Raw genomic sequence first — 27,818 nt, 5'->3', positions numbered from 1 at the left:
GGTAAGTAGCTTGCTTACCGACCACATGGTTCCGGGTTCAGTCCCACTGCGTGGCACCTTGGGCAAGTGTCTTCTACTATAGCCTCAGGCTGACCAAAGCTTTGTGAGTGGATTTGGTAGACGGAAACTGAAAGAAGCCTGTCGTATATATGTATATGTATATATATATGTGTGTTTGTTCCCCCCCCCCCAACATCGCTTGACAACTGATGCTGGTGTGTTTACGTCCCCGTAACTTAGCGGTTCAGCAAAAGAGACCAATAGAATAAGTACTAGGCTTACAAAGAATAAGTCCTGGGGTCGATTTGCTCGACTAAAGGCGGTGCTCCAGCATGGCTGCAGTCAAATGACTGAAACAAGTAAAAGAGTAAAGAGAGAGTAATTTGAAAAAAATATTTATGTAAAGCCTATTTTGTTACATGTAACAAACAATCAATTTCATGGTGTTTTCAAACTTAGCTAGATCCAAGAGGACTTGAGTTTTGGTACATTTCTAGTAGGTATAGAACTCAATATATCCTGAAATTTTAGGACATGATTACCCTTTCAATAAAATTTTAATGGACTATAAAAAATGGCTATAAATGGCAGTTTCAAATCAGGACACCCACATGTTGGATTTTCTGTTCTGATGGGGATTTCCCCCTTTTTTTTTTCATCACAACCTTGGAAATGATGGGGGAAAACATTTTATGAGAAATATTTTTTTGAAATCTATATTTTTTCCATCCCACTCTGACTGATTTTGGCCAATTAAAAATTTTTTTTTTACACTACACACTTAAAAAGAAGCCTTTTTTGGTAAAAAAAAAAAAAAAGAAAAACCAAATTAAAATGAGCATTTTCAAGCAAAAAGGTGTGCTTAAGGGAGATTCAGCTGTTCTTTGTAGCACATTCCACAACTACCTGGCACCTTTCTCAGAATTATATGTAGACCTAGATTAAATAACAAACAAAAATTTGAAAACTAATGCCTTGCTTTAGCATTAAAAGCATAAATTAAAGGCATCAAAACCATTTGTAACTCACAGCAAACTCAGTAGGAGAGAAAAAAAACACAAAACAAATATATAAACACTACCACAAATTATCTGACTGCATTCAAAATTGGAAAGAGAAAAAAAAAACCCATCACATCAAACTTTAATAGTCTACAAAATAAAATGCACTGTACAATATAATTTTTATTGGTGAAATTTGCCTAATATTTCTCAAAGAAAAACAAAATTTACATGTAGGCGTAGGAGTGGCTGTGTGGTAAGTAGTTTGCTTACCAACCACATGGTCCCAGGTTCAGTCCCACTGCGTGGCATCTTGGGCAAATGTCTTCTACTATAGCCTCGGGCCGACCAAAGCCTTGTAAGTGGATTTGGTAGACGGAAACTGAAAGAAGCCCGTCGTATATATATATATATATATATATATATATACTAGCAGAAATACCCGGCGTTGCCCGGGTTAAAGAGAATAATGAAATCTACAAACGCCGTCTAGACTATGCATCATCTTTATATAGAGAGATGTATATACACACACGCACCCAAACACACATATATATATGTATATCAATATAAATATATGAAAGTCAATGAAGTTTCGTAAAAGAAGGTGATCATGTACATACTTTCTTGCTGTTGTGATTATAACACCTCATTGTAAACTATGTTCCTTGTTTTCCCTTGTGGAGCATATACAAATAGGTTTTTTGTTGCTGCCCACTCTTGAGCAGCCAACATACAGTTGTCCATGTGAGAAGCAGGGCTCTTCCAAGAGAAGACCAGCTACAGACAGTGTTTGACCCTGATATTTGTTTATGGACATGGCAAAAGTCACACGAAGGGGGAATTGTAGTCTTCTGAATGTAAAAGGAATGTCTGCTCCTGATGGAGTAAGAGGAATTCTTGGAATAAAGACGTCATCCCCTTTTGCACATCCAGAAAGAATGGTAGCCTCGATAACGTGTGACATCATTTTCTAAATAATGCTCATCTGTTATGTTCGGGTTAAAATTTCATCAACATCAAAAATATATGAATTTTCATGGGAGTTATGGCCGTTATACAAAGAATATAATTTCCAAATTTCATAAAGATCCATTCAGTACTTTTGACGTAGTTTTGGATAAGAAAACAAATGACTAATGTGTGTGTTTGTGTGCATGTGTATGTGTGTGTGATGGGTGTATATATGTATAGATATCTGTATGCATGTATATATGTGTACATATATACATGTACATCTATATATATATATATACATCTACACATATGTATACATATACATCTACACATATGTATACATATACATGTATGTATAGATCTATATATATATATACATATACGTGTACATCTATATGTATACATATACATCTCTCTCTCTCTCTCTCTCTTTCTCTCTCTCTTTCTCTCTTTCTCTCTCTGTGAACGTATCTGTCACTACAGTATCGAAATGTGATTGTTTCAGTTAGTGGAATAGTTTCATTTTTAAAGTGAAAGTATTTGACATGAGTGTTTTTGTTTCACTTTTGACACGTAATACTTAAATAGTGGAGGAGATATTATGTTGCCGTGTGCTCGAACTCTGCAAGAAGTTAATAATTTTTTTTGACTAAAACACAACTGGAACCCTAAGTAAGGCATGTGTAAAATTTGAATGAAATTGGTTGCGTAGTTCTCGAGTTTTAGGGATTCACACAGACAGACAGACAGACACACATTCTCATTTTTATATATATAGATTAATAAATTCAAAAAGGGATAAAACTCTTTTACAAGAATTTTGTAAAAAAAATCATAAGGGAAATTTCTATTCCCAAGAATATAATTATACGTTTATATTTATATAAGGGGCATTACTACAGAATAATAATACCACACATTGGACTTCTCAAAATAAACACATTTTTTTAGTACCGAATGCGAGGAAACACAACCAACAGAAGAAAACCCCCCCTTTCTTTTAAATAACTCAACTATGTATCGACTGATTTCGCGATTACTAGAATGAATCTAGACTCCGCTCATCAGCATAGTATTGTTTATGAAAAACATACAAATAAACAGAATTCTCACCTTACCAAAAATGAACACTCTCCGTAAAGCAAAGGGAATGAAGTTTATCTGTATAAATCTTCAGCAAAGAAGTGGGAAATACAACTGGGTTGTCTTGGCACATGTGTTGAGACAGGAATAAAACAATTCCGCATTGAATATATTCCGTGTATATATTTGATTAATCGGGAAGAGATAGCCACTAAGAACAGCAATGGCCCCAAAACTACTCTGTGAGTCCACTCACTATTAATGTTTCCAGGGCAATGAACCCATTGGCTACTACTGCTTGACCTCTGTATTTTTAAAAGTCATATAGCTACTCCTCCAGTTTTCCAACTATGCTGAGATCATGCAGTTTGTGACATATTCTTTATCAAAGGCCTTCATAAAACCAAAATAATCAGAGCCACAATTAAATGGTTGCACAACTGTTTTAACATCAAGTCTTCATGTTGTAGGAGTTGTGTCAGACACCTTTTTCCTGGTCAACAAACATGTTGGATGCTACTTAGTAGCTAGTAGCTGAGTGTAGGCTTATTTCATCAACAGCCATCTTAGTAATTGACTGTACAGTTGTAGTAACAAAGAACACAACTGGTTTACTCATTTGCATGTGGGGAGGTGGAAACACTTTTGAATTGCTTGTTTAGTATTTCATTTATACTTTTGGAGTCTATGATTAGGGAGTCATTTTCTTGGAAGTGTGGCCCTACCTTGCAATGCAATGAGGCCAATCTTTAGCAAATTTAAAGAAAGCTTTAGGATTTATTATTATATTTTCTATAATCCTAGCTTCTTCAATGGAGTATTGCACATCTTTCTCTCTGGGAAATTTGTTATTATGCAGGTTAGCTTTTCTCTGTAGGACAAAATATATACACATGGTTTGCGTTACTGACATGAATTAAGTTTCATGTTGATATTAGATGTGGAGAAACATTTTTGAAAATTCTATCTAAGAATCTCTTTCTGTATTGATTTTCAGTTTGCTTTGTACAAGCTCAGACTAGAATCTAGGTACTTCTTATAGCCTGCATGTCTGCAGCTTCCTTTGGCCCATACATTGTCAGCTCTACTATACTGTGATCCAAGACTAATGTTGGTATCACTTTTACATTGTGAATGATTTTCATATTAGTTGTGAAGCAGAGACACAGAATATTGTTTACTCTGGTTAGGTGGCATAGCACTAGCTCCATATATAACAGGGTGACCTTGAGCAGGATTTCTGCTTGTTTTTGCTCACATCATCATTCCTGAGTGGTCATTAGATTATTTAATATTGAGTAGGTTGATGCTTCCTATAAGATGTACAGTTTGGTTAGTACTTCTATTTCTGTGAGGCAGTTTTCAAATCTCTTCATATAATTTGGAACATTTGGTGGGCGACATGTAGTACATAAGTGAAGGAGTGTGGCTTAGTGGTGAGGGTATTTAGCTTATGGCTGTAAGGTCATGAGTACAATTTCTGGCAGCATGTCGTGTCCTTGAGCAAGACACTTTATTTTCACATTGCTCCAGTACACTCAGCAGGCAAAAGTGATTTGTATCTGTAAATGAAAGGGTCAACTTTACTACATTATGTGTCATGCTGAATCTCCCTGAGAACTATGTTAAATATCAAGAGCAGGCTGTTCTATTGATCGGATCAATTGGAACCCTCATCATGCCTGTAGTATGTAGTATATACAACTATTTTGATTTGTCTTACATGTACTATTAGTGTGTCACATACTAAATTTGAATATAAAAGCAGGACCAGAGTTATGAGATCTTCACAGCTCCACCATGACTCCATTCTTTCCTGTTAGTTTGTAATACAACATATTTTGGTATGTGTATTTCTCTGTCAGCTGTCAGATATGTTTCAGTGAGTGCCATGCATACAGCTTGATTGCATGTAATAAGCTTCTGACATTTAATAAAATTAGTATTATATGTAAATATAATGTGTCAGTGAAAGGACAATATTTGTGGTAGCCTTGTGTGTTGGTAGGCATGGCTCTGACTTTGAATCTGATGTAGCTTAATCTGTTAGCTGCCACACAATGTTTTGTGCTATGCTCCTGAAACATTTTTATTGTTCAGCTGTTGCCTTTTTCACTACATCTGAGTTAAATTGGTTCTTCATAGTTCTGCACACTAGAGCTGTGTATTTTAAAAAAAATATACACAGTGCCATGTGTACTTTGATGACTATTTTTCTCATATTACCTGCAAGAGGAAGTTGTTGCTTTGTCAAGTATACTGTGACAAGGCTCAGGCGCACAAAACAACAGTTTCCACTATCTTCTCCATGCCAGTTATCTTGCAGATAAAATTTATGGATTATCTGTATGCATTTCTTTTTGCTTCTTCCACTTTATTATATGTCAACATTGTTAGAGATCTTTCTTTCCCCTGCTTTTGTTTTTATTTTGGGGTTATGGCTAGTGTTTCTTAGTTTAGCATGTTTCTGCTCCTGGTAGTTCTTTATGATGTTTGTGAGAGCTTTAGCTACTTTTTTTAGTCCTCTTGATTCTGTAGCTGTCTTCATTGATGGCTACAGATTTGGTAGTACTGGTATGCCTTCTTTGTTGAGCTTTTCACTTGTGACTTCAGCTTGGTTCTTTCTGGGCTTTGCCGAATTAGGGGGACATTTGCTATTCATGTTTATGTTTCTGCCCTCATCTTCTTTCTCTGTCATTTTTAAGGATACCATCTGGCATGTTCACATACAATCTGACAAATGCATTAGAGAAGAATTTGTTTTTCCTTTGTTCCATTTGTGCTGTAGATCTGACAGATCTGTTGCTCTTCAAGGTTGTTGCAAGGATCCATGCCAATATAAATATTTGCACTTTCACATTTTTCCAGTTTCATGATAACTGAGTTGTTTGTCGTAATCTCTTCACTGATGGAATTTATGCATGCCTGCATAGCATTAATAATGGAGAGAGAGAGAGAGAGAGAGTAGGGTGAGACAGAGGAGAATGAGTAATGGGAGAAGAGTGGAGAGCCCCAAGTCTCTGTCACCATTATGTTGTAGGACATGAGCAAATCTCTTCTTTTCTGCTTCTGCCCTATCAAGATAAACCTGATGTCTCACTTCCTTTCAGCTTTCTGATATAATTCTTTACTATCCCACCCCCACAACTTTTCCAGTCTTTTCAGACCCACCTCTTCTCTTTTATGACCTTGTCAACATCACTGTTTCACCACCATGTCACCCTAGGTCTAGCAGAGGCTTTGCTCTAACCACAGATTTGGTCTGTCGCCCTCAGTAGATTGTCACATAGGAACTTCCAATTGTCCTCTATGTTGCATGTTTCTATCTCTTCTTCCTTCTCATCAAAGACTTCATTAAGAACATCTTTAAATCTTAGTCCATTTGAAAGATTCTTGAACTTCCACAACCTCTTTTTCCATATCAGCTTGCATCTCTGAATTCTTCTGACCCTAAGCCTGAAGTCACTAACCACTAGCCTATGCTGAGTTGTACATTCTTCACACAGGAAAGATTTTGCATTTATGAGCATACATCTGTCCTTATGTCTGGTGAGAATGTAGTCAATCTGGCTAGTGTTCCCACCAGATTAATAAATGATCAGATGGTTGGCAGGTTTCCTGAAGTTGATATTGCAGATCAGTAAACCATGGGCATCACAAAACTCCAGCAGCCTTGTTCTCTCCTCATATCTAGAGCCAAAGCCATAGCTTCCATGCATACCCTGAAATCCATCGGGATGTCTTCCAATATGTCCATTGAAGCTGCTTGCCATGATGAGAATATTATATTTTTTTTCGTCGCTGAGGGAGTTCTCAGAAGGGATTCATAGAAGTGGTCCTTCTGGGTATCTGCGAGACTGGCATGCAGAGATAACTGACACTGTTACATCAAACATGGATGTTCTTAATTTAATAATCCTATCACGTACTCTGACAACTTCAGTCACCTTATCCACCCATTTCTCTGTTAGGCCGTCATTGCTGCCCACCTAGAAAAACTTGTATCTATGTCTCTTGCATGTAAGCAGTCTAGTTGAGGCTCCCCTCCATCATACATCTTGCACACAGCATACATCAACATGCCTCCATTCAAGCATTTCAGTTATCTTTCCAAACCTGCCTTTCATTGTGTCAACACTGATTGTCGATCACAGATCTACAACATATGCTATTCAGACTGGTCACAGCCAACTACTGGTGGCAAGTAGAAAATATATTTACATTCTGTATATTTTAAGGACTATAATAATCTGTTTTAATTATTCTATATTGCATATTTTCTATACTGACTGAATGCATAATATTTTTTTTTTTTACATAGACTAAATCTGTATTTTCTGTACCTAAAGCAGCTTTAATTATAAAGTGCTTCACACCTTTCTGATACACACCAGCTACAATACTGATCATGTAATCACAGAATCAATGAAATTTTATAGAAAGATCCAACATACCTGTCAAAGCTATCAGTTATGGAACAATCATTATCTTGGGTGTTGCTTTTCTCAGAAACATGATTTTTATCTATTGAGAGAGAAACAGAGAGATATATGGAAAACTGTCATCTTCAATAATGTTACAAGGCAGTGTGCTTGTAATGCTAAGGTGCTGGAGTTCTGATCACTTACTTATGCTGACAGAAAATTTTGTTTTCCCTCACTGCCTATTCTACTGATACAACAGGTGGCAGTGGAGAAGCCTATACAGAGTGGATTAACATGGTAAAAATAGCAGCCAAATTCCTTAAAACTATATATCTTTATGCATTAAAAACGAAGAGCTCATTGGACAATGTAATCCTTGATACACAAAAAGATAAAAATTGGTTTAAGATGGAATACCTTTGACCATAGACTTGCTCAATCAAGGCTTACCTGGGGCTCCCGACAACAGAAGCCAATGATGAGAGAGCTTTTAACTTTTAACAGCAAAATCTCCCTCACCATTTCAAAAAAGGAAGGGCATTCTTTATATGAAGTCCTATATATACTATGAATAAATCATGGATGATCACAACTTTTGGCTACATATCTGAGGAATCAGGGCTGTCCTGCAACTAAAGAACAACATCCACATTTGATCTACAGAACTAGCAAGCTTCAAAGCCACCTTGCCATAACTTTCTCTCCTCCTCTCACTACCCATACTGTGGCCATCCACTGTCAAACACTACATTAAATCCTCAACTAAACCCCAGTACAGAAATTTGTCAAACGTTCCTCCTTAACATCTGATTATCAGCCACATCAATGTTATATGGCCAGTGTTCCTCACAGTGGCAATACTGGCCTGCTGGTAATTACAATTTTTTTACGTCTTCACGTGCAGCAATATTAAAGGGAGGCTAACTGAGAAGATAGTTTTTGTATGTGGTAAATGCTCAGGTGCTATAAACACAGAAAATGTGCAGAGAATAGCTTCTGCCACATTCCAGGGAGAAAAATTAGAAGTAGTTAATAGCTTCCATTACCTAGAGAGCAAGTCAGTAGCAGGGGTGGATGTTCTGAAAGTGTAGCTGCTAGAATAAAAATAGCCTGGGCAAAGTTCAGAGAGCTCTTACCCCTGCTGGTGACAAAGGGCCTCTCACTCAGAGTAAAAGGCAGACTGTATAACGCATGTGTACGAACAGCCATGCTACATGGCAGTGAAACATGGGCCGTGACTGCTGAGGACATGCTTAAGCTCGCAAGAAATGAAGCCAGTATGCTCCGATGGATGTGTAATGTCAGTGTGCATACTAGACAGAGTGTAAGTACCTTGAGAGAAAAGTTGGACCCAAGAAGCATCAGTTGTGTTGTGCAAGAGAGATGATTGCGCTGGTATGGACATGTGGTGAGAATGGATGAGGATAGCTGCGTGAAAAAGTGCCACACCCTAGCGGTTGAAGGAACCCGTGGAAGAGGCAGGCCTAGGAAGACCTGGGATGAGGTGGTGAGGCATGACCTCCGAACATTAGGCCTCACTGAGGCAATGACTTGTGACTGTGACCTTTGGAAATATGCTGTGCATGAGAAGACCCGGCAGGCCAAGTGAGACCAAAATCCAAGGCCTCTGCCAGGGATGTAGCCAGCCCACTTACGCATAACATTCCTTTATTGGACACTAAACTCGGCTTGCGAAGACCTGTTGAGGCAAGCTAAAGCGAAATCATGATGGCACTTGTGCCAGTGGAGCACTAAGAGCACCGTCCGAGCGTGATCATTGCCAGAGCAGCTGTCTGGCTTCCATACTGGAGGCACATAAATATCACGAGCGTGATCGTTATCAACGTCGCCTTCCTGACACTTGTGCCAGTGGCATGTGAAAAGTCATTTGAGCGAGATTGTTGCCAGTGCCGATGGACTGGCTCCTGTGCAGATGACACATAAAATACACCATTTCAAGCGTGGCCATGGATCGTTACCAACGTTGCCTTCCTGGCATGTGAAAAGACATTCGAGCAAGATCGTTGCCAGTGCCCCTGGACTGGCCCTTGTGCAGGTGGCACGTAAAATACACCATTTCGAGCGTGGCCATTGCCAGTACCTGCCTGACTACACTCTCGGAGTGGTTGGCGTTAGGAAGGGCATCCAGCTGTAGAAACTCTGCTAAATCAGATTGGAGCCTGGTGTTGCCTCCTGGTCCACCAGTCCTCAGTCAAATCGTCCAACCCATGCTAGCATAGAAAGCGGAAGTTAAACGACGATGATGATGATGATGACGGTCCCGTACGAATCAAAGAGAGATAGGGGGAGAGAGAAATACTGATGCATAGAGAGTGAGGCAGAGGGAGAGAGAGAGAGAGGGAGAGATGGAGAGAGAGAGAGAGAGAGAGAGAGAGGTACAGGCAACAGTACATCACGCGGGAATAAAGATTCTTTGGGTATTTCTAGAACAAAGTTGAATGAAGACAGCAGTGCCTAAATCGTGAGTTTGAAAGCTTAAATCGGTAAACATATTTGAGTGAGAATTAAATAGTAGTTTCTAAGGAGAGAGAGAGAGAATTTAGACAGGTTTAGGGTTACAGGAGCGATAACTTTAAGAAAGTAAAGAAAAAGCGATAACTTGAATGAGGTAAAGCAATAAATAAATAAGCATGAATTTAAGACAAAGCAGAGAACGAGTGATGTTTACATGGAAAGAAACATATTGATAATAGAGAACGGATGGGGGGGGGGCGTGAAAGATATGGATATGGATATGCTAGATTAAAAAATAGTTCTTAGCTGGTCATATTGAGAGTTTGGTCGTAATTCTGTCAGTAGAGAGATTTGTTGGCGATTTGGATAAGGTCGGAAATTGAACTGATTTATATAGAGTAGGGTCACGTACGAATTGAAGAGAGATAGGGGGAGAGAGAAATACTGATGCATAGAGAGTGAGGCAGAGAGAGAGGGGGTACAGGCAACAGTACATAATGCGGCAATAAAGATTCTTTGGGTATTTCTAGAACAAAGTTGAATAGTATTACTATTAAACAACAAAATATACTTATGCTATATTTCTGTCATGAAACTGTCCAAAGCACCCTTTATACAAGGGCACTTTGCAAAATGAATACATAAATGAGGTCTCGACCTGATATCCTTTTGCAATTTTTCTTTTTTGCAGCGAACACGGTATACAAACATTTTTCCTTCCATTTATTTTTTCCACTTTATGGAAGTAGATATTTTCTCTGTTGACATCCACCTCAGTTAATTTTGCTTTTCTCCCAGTTCTGTGTCTTTCAGAAAGCACAGAACTCACATAACTGAGATGTGATGTCAATCCGAAATTTCAAATGGTCATAGTCATTTAGTAGCGGAGGTACCTTGTGGCTATTTTACATAAACAATATATGAATTCACTAAAGTTAGACATAATGCTGGAGATATATGGATCACCATACCTTATATCAGGATTCCAGTAGTTTCACAGTTGAGGAAGCTGCTTGATACCAAACATAATGTCTATAGCAAAAAAAAGCTCACATTTCCACATTATCAGTTGGTTGCCATAGTGGATCAGGTCTTCCACAAATAGAAACTATGCATTGAGCATATTTGTTTCCTTCATAACTGTTTCAAAAAACTTTACAGTAAAAATAAAAATAAATAGTTCAATGGTTGAGCATCGGGTGGTAGACTATATTGTGGACTAGTCTTTTCTGTGAAATCAGGAATTGTGGTTGATGTAGTAATCTTCAACCATGTTGCCATAATGTTTTCAATATCATTTTCATCACTTTCATTATCAAAATCTTCCTCATCGAAGATTCATAAATGTCAATATGATTTGTCTGAAGACAAATCACTGTTGTTTTCATTTATGTTTTGTACAGCATCAAGAGTAAAACTTTCAAAGTCAGAATCGCTACCTGCTGATGCCATATCATTAAAAATTAAGATATACACTTCTCTTCAAATGTTGAAAAAAACCACGAAGTCTCAAGACTTGCACCATATTTTTACTTGAATAAAGGCAGGAAAGGCTTTATCTCACAGTATTGAATTCTCGTAGCTTTGAGATAATGTGATTTGTTTACTTTTTTAGCAATTTTGTAGAGGAATTAGATACGGCTGGATTTGGCTGGTTCAAACACATAAGGGGAATCATTTTCGGCTGGTTTTGGCCAGTCTAAACATAAAAGGGCTAAATTACTGAGTAATCCAACCCATACATATGAGATCCATGCACACATAGCAGTACTGTCCTAAAGCTGTACATTTAATCAAGCCATGAATGGTTTAATTTTATTAAATACAATATAGTAGGATACTCAATCAGGACATCAAATCAGGCAACAAAGTAAGGTAAAAGTAGAAATGAAAATAAACACACATAACAATAATGAATAAGTAAATAAACAAGGGTGCTAAAATAATCAAAATAATAGCTAAGAACTAACCTCCGATTAGCACTTCTTCTGGTTTACCATCCTCAAACTTATAACTATCACTTGGAACTATAATCATGGGTTCTGTGGGACCAAATTTCTTAGATGCAATTTCTGCTGGTTTATCATTGGTTGGTTCATCATTCTCCAAAAGAAACTCTGTCATACACATGCTTGGAGACAAACTACCATTATGCAAGGAATCAGTTACAAGTTCTTTAACAACCCTAATTCCATTATTTCTTGACCTATTTTTAACACCAGCATGTTCGGAGGAATCTTCTGTTAACACATCATTCATTTCAGAAGGTTGCATAACAGTTGTAGTGTTCCAATTTTCTGGTGGTACTGTTTTATCAGGATCTACTGGAGAAAAGGGATTTGGAAGACAATTTTCTTTCACATAAATTTTTTGTTTCCTTCTACTTTCTTTCATTAATCTACGAGACTGATTTTTAGATGTACTGACCTTCAGGGCATTTTGACTGACTATCTGAAATGGAGACAGATTTCTCACAGTTATTCTCTTTTTAGGTTTTGGAGAGTTTGTTGATAAATCAGATTCTGTTTGATTCTCCTCAATTATTGGAGAAGCTATTAGAAAAGATGACATATCTGGAGTCTTAGAAGAAACTAGTTTTTTTTTTGAGGTAAATGCTAAAGAAACTGGTCTTGTAACCTCCTGTTTGGGACTAGGCTCTAAGCCATCTTCTTCCAAATTAGTTTGACAAAGATTATTAATGTTTTCAGTGTTTTTTACTGAATTTGAATATGCACAAATGTATAACATCTGATCATCTAAATCTTTATTTTTATTGTCAGTAGAATTACAACCTGATCCATAACTACAGTCAGAAAATAAGAAACTTTCAGGACACAGAGTCTCCTTTGAGAATAAAGAAACTTTTTCAACAGTTTTCTCTCCAACGGTTTGAACATTTGAGTCTAGAACAAAGTTTTTGCCATATTCCTGGTTACTGCAGTTGCTGTCAACAGCTTGCAAAAATTTGTCACACTCTTCCTAAAACCAAGAAAAAAAGGGGATAGATTTTGATACAATTTACAACTGACCATGTAGTTTCATTGAAAGCTAATACAAAATGAATGATAGTGCCCCTTTTAACAAAATAGTCTTTTTTTCAACCAATTGTTCACAATCTAATTCTTTTAACCGACAATTCACAATCAAATTCTCTTTCAACTAATACTTCAATCAACAGTTCAGTCTAATCACCTTTCATCCAGCAGTTAGTCTATGTCTAACTCTCTTTAAACCAGCAGTTCAATCTAACTCTCATTCAACAAGCAGTTCAGTTTAACCCCTTCAACCATCACTGTCTTACTACCTTTTAATCAATAGTTTATAGTCCAATTCTTTAACTCTTTCGATACCAACCTGGCCGAAGCCAGCTGAGCATACCCATTGTTATTTAAATGTGAATTTGAACACAAATCTCATTAGTACATTCATGAAAACACGTGATTTCACTGTGTAAATAGTGGAGTTATAGTATCCAACATTGTTTGACGTGATATCTTAACTCAGTGAATTTTGGGAGATTTTTTCCACATTTTTTCTGCATCGATATTTTTTTAACTTTGAAAATGGATAGGAGTTTCGTGCTATCAAGCAGTGATTCCAAATTTGAGGGTTTTTCAATGGAAGATAAGAAGATATCGAGAAAAAGAATGAGTGAAGTACAGAAGCATGTGGTGTTTGAGATAAGGGCATTGTTTGCCATAAATATTATTATGGGTATAAGACAATTATCCAGGATTACAAATTACTGGAGCAATCAGGAACCTTTCGTAGATAAGTATGTTTCCAGTATTATGTCATGAATACGATTCGCGAAATTGAACCAGTATTTACATGTGAGAGACAGTAGCAGTACCCTAGTGTGTGGAGAACCAAACTTTGATCCCTTATTTAAAATAAGACCCCTCATTGACTGTGCTCAAAATGCATATAAAACACTTTACAACCCTGACAGATACTTATCCGTCAATGAGGGCATGGTGGAGTATAAAGGAAGGGTATACTTCTGACAGTATATGCCCAGAAAGTCCACAAAGTTGGGTATCAAAGTTTGGAAAATTTGTGAAGCAAATACTGGGTACTGCTGTGGGTTTAGTTTTTATACTGGGAAAAGAGACAACTACATTAGTCATCATGGCCTAGGGTACAATGAGGTCTGGAATTTATCACTTCCATACCACAACCAGGGCTGTATATTATTTATGTTTTGACTGATTTTTTAGTCTGGTCAAACGTGTGGTGGATTTAGAAGCTGTGACAACATATACGTGTGCTACAGTAATTGCAATAGAAAAAGGCTGCTGTTGGATATAAAAAAGCAAAACTAAAAAAAAGAGGTGAAATAATCCAACGGTAGAAAGGAAATCTGCTAGTGACCACATACAAAGTTAAGAGGCAGATAAATTTTCTAGCTACCGGTGCACAACCATGTATAGATGAAAACTGCACCCCATTTGTGAACCTCAATTATAACAGGTACATGGGAAGTGTGGATCAGCTGAACCAAATGATGTGTTATTATCTGGTTGGTAGACTGGGTAATAAATTGTGGCAATACCTGGTTTGGTATATAGTAAACATGAGCATTGTAAATGCGTTTATAGTATATACCAAATCAAGAGGGATTTGCAAATGGTGCAACCAATCTGTGGTTCTGAGCAGATGTAGCAATGCAGTTGAGGGCAGGTTATTTCTCCCCCAAAAATAAATAATTGCAGGAAGGAAAAGCAAAACCTGCCAGAGAAATATCCCTCTGAGTTCAGCTCATCTTCATAAATTAGAAAAAAAATCGGGGGTTGCAAATGGCAGTGCTGTGAATGTCTACATCAACAAAGAAAAACTCCCAGTGGACGACCAGTTGAAACTTCTTTCCAATGTGCATTCTGCAAGGTTGCGGTATGTAGAGTGGGATGTTTTACAAGTTTCCATGATAAAAATATTGTGTGGTTATTTTATATATGTATGAATAGATTGTATAAATATTTTCAAATTTACTTCATTTTTACTTTTTATTTACTTATAATTTTAATTTACTTATAATTTTGATTTACCTGTAATTTTAATTTGCCTGTAAGGTGAGTGACAAATTTTGATTTAATTTCTGTCGTAAATCTTTATTATCAATGTTCTTGTGTATTCATGTATGTGTGTGAGTATATTTCATTTAGTTGATGTATTTAATTTTCTAGTTTTCTTCAAAATAAATTCCATTATTTCATTTTATTTTACCTGTTCTTATGTGCATTAAATTCAACTGATAATCTAGTGATGTGCACAATTCTTCCATATTAAAATTTTGTTGCATACTTAATTGAATATTAGCTGATGACTCATTTTCTATGGTGATGTTTAAACAAAATTTTAATATTTTTTATATTTTGCTCAGTTTACCTGTATTTACCTGTAATTAGAGTTGCTTTGAGATAAAAGTTATGCAATAGACTTGATTAAGAATCTTTTCTTCAATTGTGTTCCAAATATCACATTATTATGTTGATAAGTAAAGAAGTTACAGTTGTTTAATGAAACTAGTCTAAATTCATGATTATTTTAGAATTTAATTGAAATTCAATCGGGGTGTATTTTGGTCAGAAATATAGTAACAAAAGGGTTAGATTAACAGCTCACAATCAAACTCTCTTTCAGTCGACATCTTACAGTTCAATACCTTTTCAAGTGACAGTTCACAATCTAACTCTTTCTGCAAACAGGTTACAGTCTAACTCACAAAACACAAAAGTTCAAAGCCAAACTCCCTTTCAACAAAATTTCAACAACAGCTCATGCTAACTTTCAACCATTCAAAGGATAACTTTCTTTCAACCAATAGTTTTCAGTCCAAAACTTTTCAACTAACAGTTCACAATCTAACTATTTCAACCCATAAATAACAATTTAATTTAATTTCAACTAACTGTTCACAATGTAATTGCCTTTCAAACAATGCTTCTTTATCTAATCAGCTTTCAACTGAGTCGAAAGTCTAATTATCTCCCAATCAACAGTTCACCGTCAAATTCCTTTTCAACCAACAGTTCAGAATTGAACTCACTTTCAACATCCGTTTAATTCCATGTCAACAAGCAGTTTACAGCCTATTTACCTTTTAACTAACAGTTCAATGCTTAAATCTCTTGTAACCAACATTTCACACTCTCACTCTTTTTCAACCAACAGTTCATAATCTAATAATCTTTCCATCAACAGTTCACAGTTTAATTCTATTTTGATTAACAGTTCTCAATCTCTTTTCAGCCAATACTTCACAGCCAAATTCCCTTTCTACCATAGCTCAGTATCACTACCTTTCAACCAATTGTTCACAATCAAATTCTCTTTCAACCAACAGTTCAGTCTAACTCCCTTTCAGTCAACAGTTCAAAATATAACTGTCTTTCAGTTTCCAGTTTAATTTCCTTTCCATCAAGTCTACAACCAAATTCTTTTTCAATCACAGCTCAAAATCCAACTACCTGTCAACTAATCGTTCACAATTTATCTCCCTTTTCAACCAACATTTCACAGTAAAACTTTCTTGCAACCAACAGAACAGTCTAACTCTCTTGCAACCAACAGTTCACTGCCTGATTCCATTTCAGTCTAATTCTCTTACAACCACCACTTCACCATCTAACTTGCTTTCAACCAACAGTTCATACTCTAAATTTCAACCACAAATCAGACTGCCTTTCAATTAACAGTCCACAATCAAACTCCTTTTCAAGCAACAGCTCACAGTCTAACTACATTTCAACCAGCATTTTGTAGTCTAACTTTTTCAACCAACACTTAAAAGTCCAACCCATTGAACCAATAGTCCATGACCTACCTCCTTTCAACCAATAGTTCACAGTCTAACCACCTTACCACCAACAATTCAGTCTAACTCACCTTCTACTAACATTTCATTGTCTCACTAAAGTTCAACTAACGGTACACAATCTATCTCTTTTTTAACCAATAGTACACAATCCAACTCTCTTTCAATTAAAACTTCACAATCTAACCCTCAACAGTTTACAGTCTATCTTTTACCCAACATTTCAAAACCTAACACACTTTCAACTAACAGTTCCCAATTAAACTCTCTTATAATCAAAATTCTACATCCTAACTAAATTCCAGCCTACATCATCATCATCATCATCGTTTAACGTCCGCTTTCCATGCTAGCATGGGTTGGATGATTTGACTGAGGACTGGTGAACCAGATGGCTACACCAGGCTCCAATCTGATTTGGCAGTTTCTACAGCTGGATGCCCTTCCTAATGCCAACCACTCCGAGAGTGTAGTGGGTGCTTTTACATGCCACCGGCAAGAAGGCCAGTCCAGCGGCACTGGCAACGACCTTGCTCGAATGTCTTTACACGTTCCACCGGCACAAGTGCCAGGAAGGCGATGCTGGGCACAGGTGCCATCACGATTTCGCTTGCCCCAATAGGTCTTTGCAAGCCGAGTTTAGTGTCCAATGAAGGAGACAACGTTGGCATGGGTGCCAGTCGTCGAATTTAGTTTGATTTCACTTGCCTCAACAGGTCTTTGCAAGCGGAGTCCAATGAAGAAAGGTACGCATAAGTGGGCTGGCTACATCCCTGGCAGAGGCCTTGGATTTAGGTCTCATTTGGCTTGCCGGGTCTTCTCACGCATAGCATATTTCCAAAGGTCTCGGTCAGAAGTCATTGCCTCGGTGAGGCCTAATGTTCGAAGGTCGTGCCTCACGACCTCATCCCAGGTCTTCCTGGGCCTACCTCTTCCACAGGTTCCCTCAACTGCTAGGGTGTGGCACTTTTTCACACAACTATCCTCATCCATTCTCGCCACATGACCATACCAGAGCAATCGTCTCTCTTGCACAACACAACTGATGCTTCTTAGGTTCAACTTTTCTTTCAAGGTACTTACACTCTGTCTAGTATGCACACTAACATTACATATCCATCGGAACATACTGGCTTCATTCCTTGCGAGCCTACGCATGTCTTCAGCAGTCATGGCCCATGTTTCACTGCCATGTAGCATGGCTGTTCGTACACATGCGTCATACAGTCTGCCTTTTACTCTGAGTGAGAGGCCCCTTGTCACCAGCAGAGGTAAGAGCTCTCTGAACTTTGCCCAGGCTATTCTTATTCTAGCAGCTACACTTTCAGCGCACCCTCCCCCACAACTAACTTGATTACCTAGATAGCAGAAGCTATCAACTAAGTCTAGTTTTTCTTCCTGGAACGTGGCCAAAGTTGTTTTCTGCACATTTAACCTTCTCATAATCAACAGTTTAATCAAGAGTTTGTAACCTAAATTCTTTTCACCCAAAGGTTAAGTCTAATTGTCTTTCTGAGTTTAACCCTTTCAACTAACACTCCACAGTTTAACTCTCTTTCTACTAATGGTTCATAATCCAACTACCTTTTGGCTAATAGAATACAGACAATTTTTTTTCTAGTCAACAATTCAGTTTGCCATTCACCCACTGGAGCACAGTTTAATTCTTTTGCAATCATAAGTTCACACCCAATTCCTTTCCAACCATTATTTCCTGGTCTAACTCTCTTTCAACCAACAGTTCACAGCCTTCCAATTTTTCAGCCAACAGTTCACAGTCTAATTCCATTATTTCATTTTCAGCAACAGTTATCAGTCTAATCCTTTCAAACAACAGTTCAGTCTAACTCCTTTGCAACCAATAGTTCACAGTTTAACTATCCTTCCACCAACAGATAACAGTCTAACTTTGTTTCAGACAACAATTCTCCATTTCACTCTCTTCAGCCAACTGTTCAAAATCTGAATCCTTTTCAACTCACAGTCTAATTACTAACACTTCACAGTCTAACTTTCTTTCATCCAACAGCTCAAAGTAAACTTTTTCAACCAGTTCACAATTCAATTCATTCAACTGAAAGTTCAGTGTAACTCTCATTCAACTAACGTTTCATAGAGGAACTACCTTTCAATCCCATTGCAATGAATACTTCATTATCTAATTCTTTCTCAATCAAAATCTAAATCTCTTTCAACAAATACTTCAGCATAACTACATTTCTAGGAACAGATCACAGTCTAACTCATTTGGAACCAACAGACCAAACAGTAATTCTGTTTCAACCATTAATTCAACCTTTCAATGAAAAGTTCAGTCTAAAATTCTTTCAAACCACAAACACAATACAACTCTATTTCAACCAAGATTTCACTGTCTGATTCCCTTTCATCAACAATGCACAATCAACCAAATTTCAACCAACAGTTTACAATCCAACTATCTTTCAATTAACCTTTTTGATACCAACCTGCCTGAGAGTGTCCCTGGTTGTATGATACAAATTTCCTGTTTTAAAGAGATCTAGATTAAAACCATCCATTAAAATTTCATATTAATTGTTCCAAACACCAGCTTAATAATGACAAAGTTATTTTACTAAATTCTCCATTATTTTCAGGATTGAGTGAAACAGAAGGTAATGTATTTAACTATGGTAACTAATGCATTAAACATTCACTAATAATTTACAATCAAACTCACAATCAACAGTTCAAAGTCTATCTTTCATTTGATAATCCACAGACCAGTTACTTTCCAACCAATATTTCAGTATAACTACCTTACAATGAGCAGTTCAGAGTTTATCTTTCCTTTTAACAGTTCACAATTACACTTGTATTCAACCAATATTCCAGTCTAAGGGTCACACTCTAATGCTCTTTCAACCAACAGTTCATCATCTAACTCAAATTCAGCCAAAAGTTTACAGTCTAATTTTTTTTCAACCAGCACTTCACAGTAAAATTTGTTTTTAACTAACAGTTTATTAACTCTTTTGACAAATAGTTCCCAAAGTAAATTACTTTTAATCAATAGTTCACAATCTAACTCCCTTTTACCCAACTGTTCAATGTAATTCCTTTTTAACCAATATTCCACAGACTAATTCCTTTTCATGCTACAGTTCACTGTCTAACCTCGTTTCATGCACAGTTCACAGTCTCGTTCTCTTTCAACTAACACTTCACAGTCAAACTTTCTTTCCACCAATACACCAATGGTTCAGAGAACATGAACTTTTATCCAACAGTTCACATTCTAATTCCCTCTTATCCAATGCTTCAAAGTCTAACTCAGTTTCAACTAACAGTTTAGTGTAACTACTTTATAATGAATTGTTTAGAGTCTTTCTTTGAATAAACAGTTCACAATGACACTTTCAACCTACAAGTTGCAACCTAAAAGCTCTTTCAACTAACAGTTCATTGTGTAGCACAAACTGAACCAAAAGTTCACAGCCTAACTTACTTTCATCCAATAGTTCACAGACTAATTCCTTTTCAACCTACAGTTCATAATTTAAATTTTTTTTAACTAACAGTTCAAAGTCTAACTCTCTTCCGCTGTTTAACTCCCTTTTACCCAACATTTTAGTCTAATTCATTTTCAACCAACAGTTCAGTCTAACCAACATTTAACTCCTTCTCTACTAACAGTCCAGTCTAATCTTTTCAACCAATAAGTCACTCTTTAACTACTTTTCAATCAACATTTCACAGTCTAATTCTTTTTCAACCAACTGTTAACAGTCTAGCTTTGAATCAATTCATAACCTAATTTTTTCCAGTCAATAGTTCAACTCTAATCCTTTTGACCAACAGTTCCCAAACTAACTTTCAAGAACTAGCTGAACACTTTAACTCTATTACAATGAAGTGCCCAGCAGTCTAACTCCTATTTCAACCAACTGTGATCTTAAATATAAGCTAGACAGTTTTATTTAAATTTAAATAGCTGCACACATTACTGGACCAACTGTATTTTACATCCTGATACAACTCCCCTAATCACAACCACATAGACTACAAAATGATATACAAATTGATTGACTCTGGGATAACAATATTCTGTCAGTGACAAGAATTGAAATCACAATCTTTGAGTTAAAATTCTATTCATTGAGTGAATAGGAAGGGATCAGTTACATTAAAATCACCATTGCTTAATTGGACCTGAATCAATATAACATGGTGATAAAATGATTGATCTTCTACTAAAACACACAGGAAGGATTCTAAAATACTTTTGAAACGACAACTCTTTGGCTATATACATTACATGGGTTCTCCTGACTCATTATTATACAAACAAAATGGTTCATACAATGCTTTGGAATATCATAATGCATGGGACTATGTGGGAGCTTCTACACTGTCAATCAACTTGCTACAAATAGTGGGAAAATCACTTTCAAATCATACCCTACTGAAAAAAAAAAAAAAAAAAGGAAGGAGAAAATGGATAGTGTAGTTTTAGATATACTGTCTGAATAAAAGATGGACAATCATAGTTGGAATGCCTTGATCAGGACTGACCTGGCTTTAAACAAACAGCTATTAATAAACTCAATAAAATGCTTTCATTAATATGTCCCCTTTAAGCTACCACAGCTTCACTTCCAATTGGGGTAACACTCATTTGTGGTAATGACTAATAAAGATCAATTACAAAGGTTAAATCAGAACATTAGCAAATCATTATTACAAATAGAAGAAAAGAAGTTACCTGTGAACTGACAACCTTCCTCTGTAAGGATTTCAATTTTAAATAATTACGTTTTTCATCATCAAGGCTCTGCTTAGTGGAAGAACTGAAGAAGACAATAGAAAAAAGAATGAACAAATTTTCAAATTTAGTGAGGTAGTTAACATAAAATGATTCTAAACCAACACTTTTGTACAAGCCAACAGGGAGCCTCTACAAGGTTACTAAACCTACTAGAAATAGAAATCAAATCTCCCTCAAGAAGTGAAATAGTATTACAGGCAAGATAACTGAGAAGGTAGACATCATATGCAGCAGACGTATAGGGCCAATAAGCACTAAGAGCTTGTGGGAAATAGATTATTTCAAATACCTAGACAACTCCCAAAACATCAAAGCTTTTGCTACCTAGGTGATTCAATTAGCAGTGGTGGGGGGTGTTCTGAAGGTCAGAGCAAGAACAAGTTGGGAAAAGTTCAAGAAGATATTTCTGATGGCACCACAATGCTTGTCTTTTCAGAATGAAGGGTAGATTGTATGATGCTTGTATGCAAAATGAGAGCCTAGGAATCCAAAGATTTATGAAAGAAATGAAGTAAGAATGCTTTGCTGGAAATAGGCACAAATAAGATACAAAATGAGCTGAGAGAAATATGGGATATAACAGGAACCAGACAGTGTTCAAGAGAGAATACAGTGCTGATTTGTGCATGGGCTGTGTATGGAGGTTGATAGCTGTATAAAGAAGTGCTAAGTATTCAAGTAATAGCACTTGTGGAAGTGGGAGATCCAGGAAGACTTGGCAAAAATGGTGAAGACTCATCTGAAGTTGTTGCATCTCAGAAAGAAATAACAAAGGACCATACTGATTGGTTATAACCAGTGCTGGAGAAGACCAGCTATATAGGCTTGGCAAAACATACATTAAAACAGAAAGGAGGTGCAGTGAGAAAAGCTGGGATATATGTCTACAATTAGGCCTTCTAATTATTTGTATCTAAGTTACCAGATGCTAACTCTCTTGTCAATATCTATATTCTTTAAACTCTCTATCAGATTTTCTCCTATTCAATGTACATTGCCACCTGTGAGATGAAAGAAAATATTGGATCTGTCCATACTCAATCCCTTCCCTCTACAACCAGTTTCTTGGTACTCCTACCCTTCCAAATCACAATGCTTGTGTTAGAAGGGATTATAGTGGATCTTTTGATACTTGATATACTCCTCTTACTTCATGTACTGTTTCTCAACACACCCTCTTCCTTTACTGACGTTCATCCTCTCTACCTAACATTACTCTTCTGTGCTGTTAACCTCCTCTCCCATGTCCCCTGGTCATTGTTTATTGGCATCTATCACATGATCTCCCTCTCACACACACACACCAACAGACATGTAGCTGCTTTAGTGTCTCTCTTTTACCATATGATACTTGAGTAATGAGAGTTACATCAGATTTCTTCCACTAACAAATATTATGTTCACTAGCATTCCCTTTCCCTTAGGTCACCTCTTTATTGATATCTCTTACTCTCTTTACACTTCTATACTGCTAACAGCTATTTTCTCATCTTCAGATCACGCATTTCTGACATCTATTACACTCTTACCACTACTAGCCATCTTCTGTTTTCTCTCACACCACCTTCTACAATTACAGTCACTCAGAGCATCTTGTCACTATTGTCTCCCTGCTGTTACTGTACCTCTTCATCACTCTTATCACTGATTCACCCATTTCTCCTTCAAAACACAGCAACTTCTCTAGTACTGATGCCATGATAAACTGCAATAAGTACACTCAGTGAACAGCGGCACATATTCCAGATGTGCTAGCTGTGCACCCATTGAAAATGCCAAATTCATTATAAATATTAACCCTTACTCATTAATTTTAATCACAAATGTTAACAGCAAACTTTTGTAATACCTCTGCTTGAAATTTTGGTAGCTCTGAGTGTGGCAGCACACCCAATACAACCATCACCATATGCCACTGTTAGTGAAGTGGTTGCTATAAGGAAACTATGCTAAAAGAAAATATACAAGCAAGGCATAGACTCTGACTTGTTTCAGACCATTACTACCTATTTTACTTATGCTAGCATAAAATGATGAGTACTAGATGTTGGCAAAAATAGAAAGGAAAAAAAAACAAAAACAGGGTGTTCACTGCTTTGATCAGGATTGAACTAAAACAACTACCTGTACTGGCTCTACTTTCGCCACCACCACTATTAGAAGTATTGTTCAGAAGTTTCCATAAAATACAGAAATAAAGTTGACCTACCTGTCAAAAGACTGGTCCCTACAAGTTGCAGCCAGTTGGTTATCTGCCAAAATAACAGTATAAAATAACTTAATAAACCACCATGAGACAAACAACTTTAACAGAGTAGACTATAATTTTCCATGACTCGATACATTAATTGTAGTTGCAAGAGTGGAGAAAGCTACACTATATACATCACTTTATAAGTAAGTCTTCAACATTTAGAACCAATGTACCCAATATGAATGAATTTTCTCTCTCCTGCTCTCTCACATATAGGCATAGCTATGTAGTGGAGTCACCAAAATGTGATATGTTTTTGTTTAGTGTCGGTGCGATAGGCATGTGTTTTCCTGTGAAATGACAAAGTGATAACTGGTTTAACTATAACATTTTTTTTATTTGCTGGTGTCAATAAATAATATTTGCCACTACATTCAATTTTGGCAACTTGCTTCGAGTTGCTAGAAAAATGATGGAACCAGGATACATCTGGAGTTGATGTACCCTAAGACTAGATATGTTCGTGTGTGTGTGTGTGTGTGTGTTCGTTCTTTCATCTTGAATAGCAGGCAACAGATCTCTGTCTCATAGTAGCAGAGCACTGATTTCGGTCGGCGTGCATCACAGTCTCCGTCTGTCTGTGTCTCTCATGTCTTGTTGACCACTCTATTTATAAGAATCATGGCCGCTAGAAGGACAGACATACTGCAGCAGGCTTAGTACCTAAGTAGGCCAGTTGCTGTCCAGTTGAACTTCGCTTGACATCTATGAGGTCGAAGGTTAAAGGAAGGACAAAGAAAACCTGCTTTTCGCGCCTGTTGATCAAGGTGTTTGGACGACCGAGAATTCTTAGATTCGGTTTCGAATCTAGGCTTGGAGAAGGAAGTGTTAATTTTTACTTTTTACAGCTATGTGATTAGGAAATCTGCTTCACAATCACACAACATCTTACATGAGTCTTTCTACTTCAGCTTCAGGTTGACCAATTCTTCATGAGTGAAATGTGGTACATGGAAAATGAACAGAAGCCTGACAATGTGTGTGTGTTAAATTGATACCATTTTAAAGCATATTTTTAGGATAACAAACTGAAAAGCATACATTTTAAATATAGTTCATTATTCAACAGCTCTTTCATTAGTAAATAAATGCTATTACTTATATAATTAATTAAGATATATAATTTAAATTAATTTAAAACGAGACAGAGAAAAAGCAACAAGGACAAGGGAAAGAAATATATATAGAAACCTACAAACATATATATATGTACATAAAAGTAAGCACACACACACTAAATAGAGTATATTGATATCAGTACATATTCCAATGAAGGCTCACATGCATACTTATGGAAGTATTTACATTGACATATATAAGAGATCAATAAACATTAACAACCATAGGTCATCATCATCATCGTTTAGCGTCCGTTTTCCATGCTGGTATGGGTTGGACGGTTTGACTGGGGTCTGGGAAGCCAGGAGGCTGCACCAGGATCCAGTCTGATCTGGCAGTGTTTCTACAGCTAGATGCCCTTCCTAACGCCAACCACTCTGAGTGGGTGCTTTTTACGTGCCACCAGCACAGGGGCCAGAGGTGGCTGGCAACAACCACGATTGGTTGGTGTTTTTTACATGCCACTGGCACGGAAGTCAGTCAAGGTGGCACTGGCATCAGCCACATTCGGATGGTGCTTTTTACATGCCACCGGCACAGGATCACAACTACAATTTCCATTTGATTTTGATTTTGATGTACTTGACTCAATAGGTCTCCTTTAAGCACAGCATGTCACCCTATGATCCAAGGTAATTTTGAGTGGGCTGGGGCTGGTTATGTGACACTGGTGTAGGTTTCAGCTGTGAACTCACTTTATTTGCTGGGTCTTCAGTCACAGTATATCTCCAGAGGTCTCAGTCTTTCATCATTGTCTCTGTGAGGCCCAACGTTCGAAGGTCATGCTTCACCACCTCATCCCATGTCTTCCTGGGTCTACCTCTACCCCGGATTCCCTCCACTGTTTGGGAGTGGCACTTCTTCACACAGCTCACCTCATTCATCCATAGTAGATGATTATACCAGTGCAAACGTCTCTCTTGCATGCTACATCCGATGCTTCTTATGTCCAACATTTCTCTCAGGGTGCTTAGATTCTGTCGTGTGTGCACACTGACATTACACATCCAGTGGATCATGCTAGCTTCATTTCTTTTGAGCCTACGCATGTCTTCAGCAGTCACGGCCCATGTTTCACTGCCGTGAAGCATGGCAGTTCGCCCACATGCATCATACAATCTACCTTTCACTCTGAGAAAGAGGTCCTTTGTCACCAGTAGGGGTAGAAGCTTTCTGAACTTTGCCCAGGTTATTCTTATTCTAGTGGTAACACTCTCTGAGCATCCACCCCCACTACAAACTTGGTCACCTAGGTAGCAGAAGCTATCAACTACTTCTAGTTTCTCCCCCTGGCATGTGATGGAGTCTGTTTTCTGAACATCTGTGGTGTTTATTGCCTCTGTGCATCTGCTGCACCTCTTATGTGTCCATAGCTTACACTGGGTACATCTTATGGAGTTTCTACCTACACCTTTTCTACAGATTGAGCAGGGCCACCTACCTGAAGGGGTATGTGATGTGTTCGCCTTCCTACTAACTAGAACTTTGGTCTTTGCAACATTGACTCTAAGGCCCTTTGATTCTAATCCTTGCTTCCACACCTGAAATTTCTTCTCTAGTTCTGGTAGTGATTCTGCTATGAGGCCAGGTCATCAGCATAGAGGAGCTCCCAGGGACAACCTGTTTTGAATTCCTGTTATTGCCTGGAAGACTATGATGAATAAAAAGGGACTGAAGGCTGATCCTTGGTGGACCCCTACTTCTACCCGGAATCTCTGTATAGGGCTTGTACAGCCCTTATTAACCATTTGTCAATCCCCAGTTTCTGCATTGACCACCAGATAAGGGATCGGGGGACCCTGTCAAAGGCTTTCTCCAAGTCTACAAAAGCCAAGTATAGGGGTTTATCTTAGGCTAGGTATTTCTCCTGCAGTTGACATACCAGGAATATAGCATCGGTGGTGTTTCTACCAGGCACAAAACCAAACTGCATCTCATCTAAGCAGACACTCTCCCTAATTATTTGGGCTATGACCCTCTCCGTGACCTTCATCACCTGATCCAACAGTTTGATAACCTTGTAGTTATTTCTATCTAAAGCATCACCTTTACCCTTGTAGCAGTTGACTATGGTGCTGCTATGCCAGTCATTGGGTATGACTCCATCATGAACTACTTGGTTTACAATGCGGGTGACTAGGCCATAGCCCACACCACCAGATGTTTTAAGCATCTCAGCAGTGTTCTTGATGGGCCAGGGGCTTTTCCTGGCTTCATACCTTTAATTGCTTTATTTACCAGGGTGCTGTCTATTTGGATAGCTCATCCATCTACTGGGTCAATATTTGGCAGGCTCTCCTCCTCCCATTCATTCTCTACATTCAGTAGTCTTTCATAATGGCTTCTCCAAGCCTCTTTCTTTTCCGAATCATTAAAAGCAAGTGCACCATCATCCATGCAGACACATTTCTCTCCCGTGACATCACAATTTTCTCTCACAGTCTTGCAATCCAAAATACTTCAGTTCTTTGGTCCTCATGTCGCTGACATTGGCAAACTTCTTCTTTTCTGCTTCTCCCTTGGCTATGTATACCTGTTGCCCAGCCTCCTTTCTGGCTATCTGGTACAGTTCCCTACTACCCCCCACCCTTCCAGGCTTTCCAGGCCTGTTTTCCTTTGTCTACTGTATTATTCTACAACCACGTTACTCTAGGTCTGGAAAGGACTTTGCACCATCTGCAGACTTGATCTATGGCACTCAATAAGCTGTCCTGTAGGAATTTCCAGCCACCTTCTATGTCTAAGGTCTATAGCTCCTCCTCCCTCTCATCAAATTTCTTGATGAGGCTGTCCCTAAATCTCTGACCATGTGAAGGGTTCTTTAGCTTCCAAATCCTTCTTTTCTAGATTGGTCTGATGTGTAAATATACATAAATGCACATACACACACCTATAAATA

General features: G+C 37.6%; 1 protein-coding gene across 1 annotated transcript in view; it reads right to left on the bottom strand.

Moving 5' to 3' along the window:
• Positions 1 to 27,818, bottom strand: part of LOC106880552 (uncharacterized) — a 101,598-nt gene that overhangs the window by 27,122 nt on the left and 46,658 nt on the right. The window contains exons 4-7 of the mRNA XM_052967287.2: positions 23,756 to 23,798; positions 21,484 to 21,568; positions 11,911 to 12,919; positions 7,496 to 7,565 (exon numbers count right to left, since the gene is read on the bottom strand). Coding sequence (XP_052823247.2) covers positions 7,496 to 7,565; positions 11,911 to 12,919; positions 21,484 to 21,568; positions 23,756 to 23,798 — 1,207 coding nt within the window. The remainder of the gene's footprint in view (positions 1 to 7,495; positions 7,566 to 11,910; positions 12,920 to 21,483; positions 21,569 to 23,755; positions 23,799 to 27,818) is intronic.

The sequence above is a fragment of the Octopus bimaculoides genome, chromosome 4, assembly GCF_046866305.1.
Source record: "Octopus bimaculoides isolate indiv1 chromosome 4, ASM4686630v1, whole genome shotgun sequence".
Lineage (NCBI taxonomy): Eukaryota > Metazoa > Mollusca > Cephalopoda > Octopoda > Octopodidae > Octopus > Octopus bimaculoides.
Note: the sequence above shows the minus strand (reverse complement) of the source record. Positions and strands in the feature narration are given on the sequence as shown.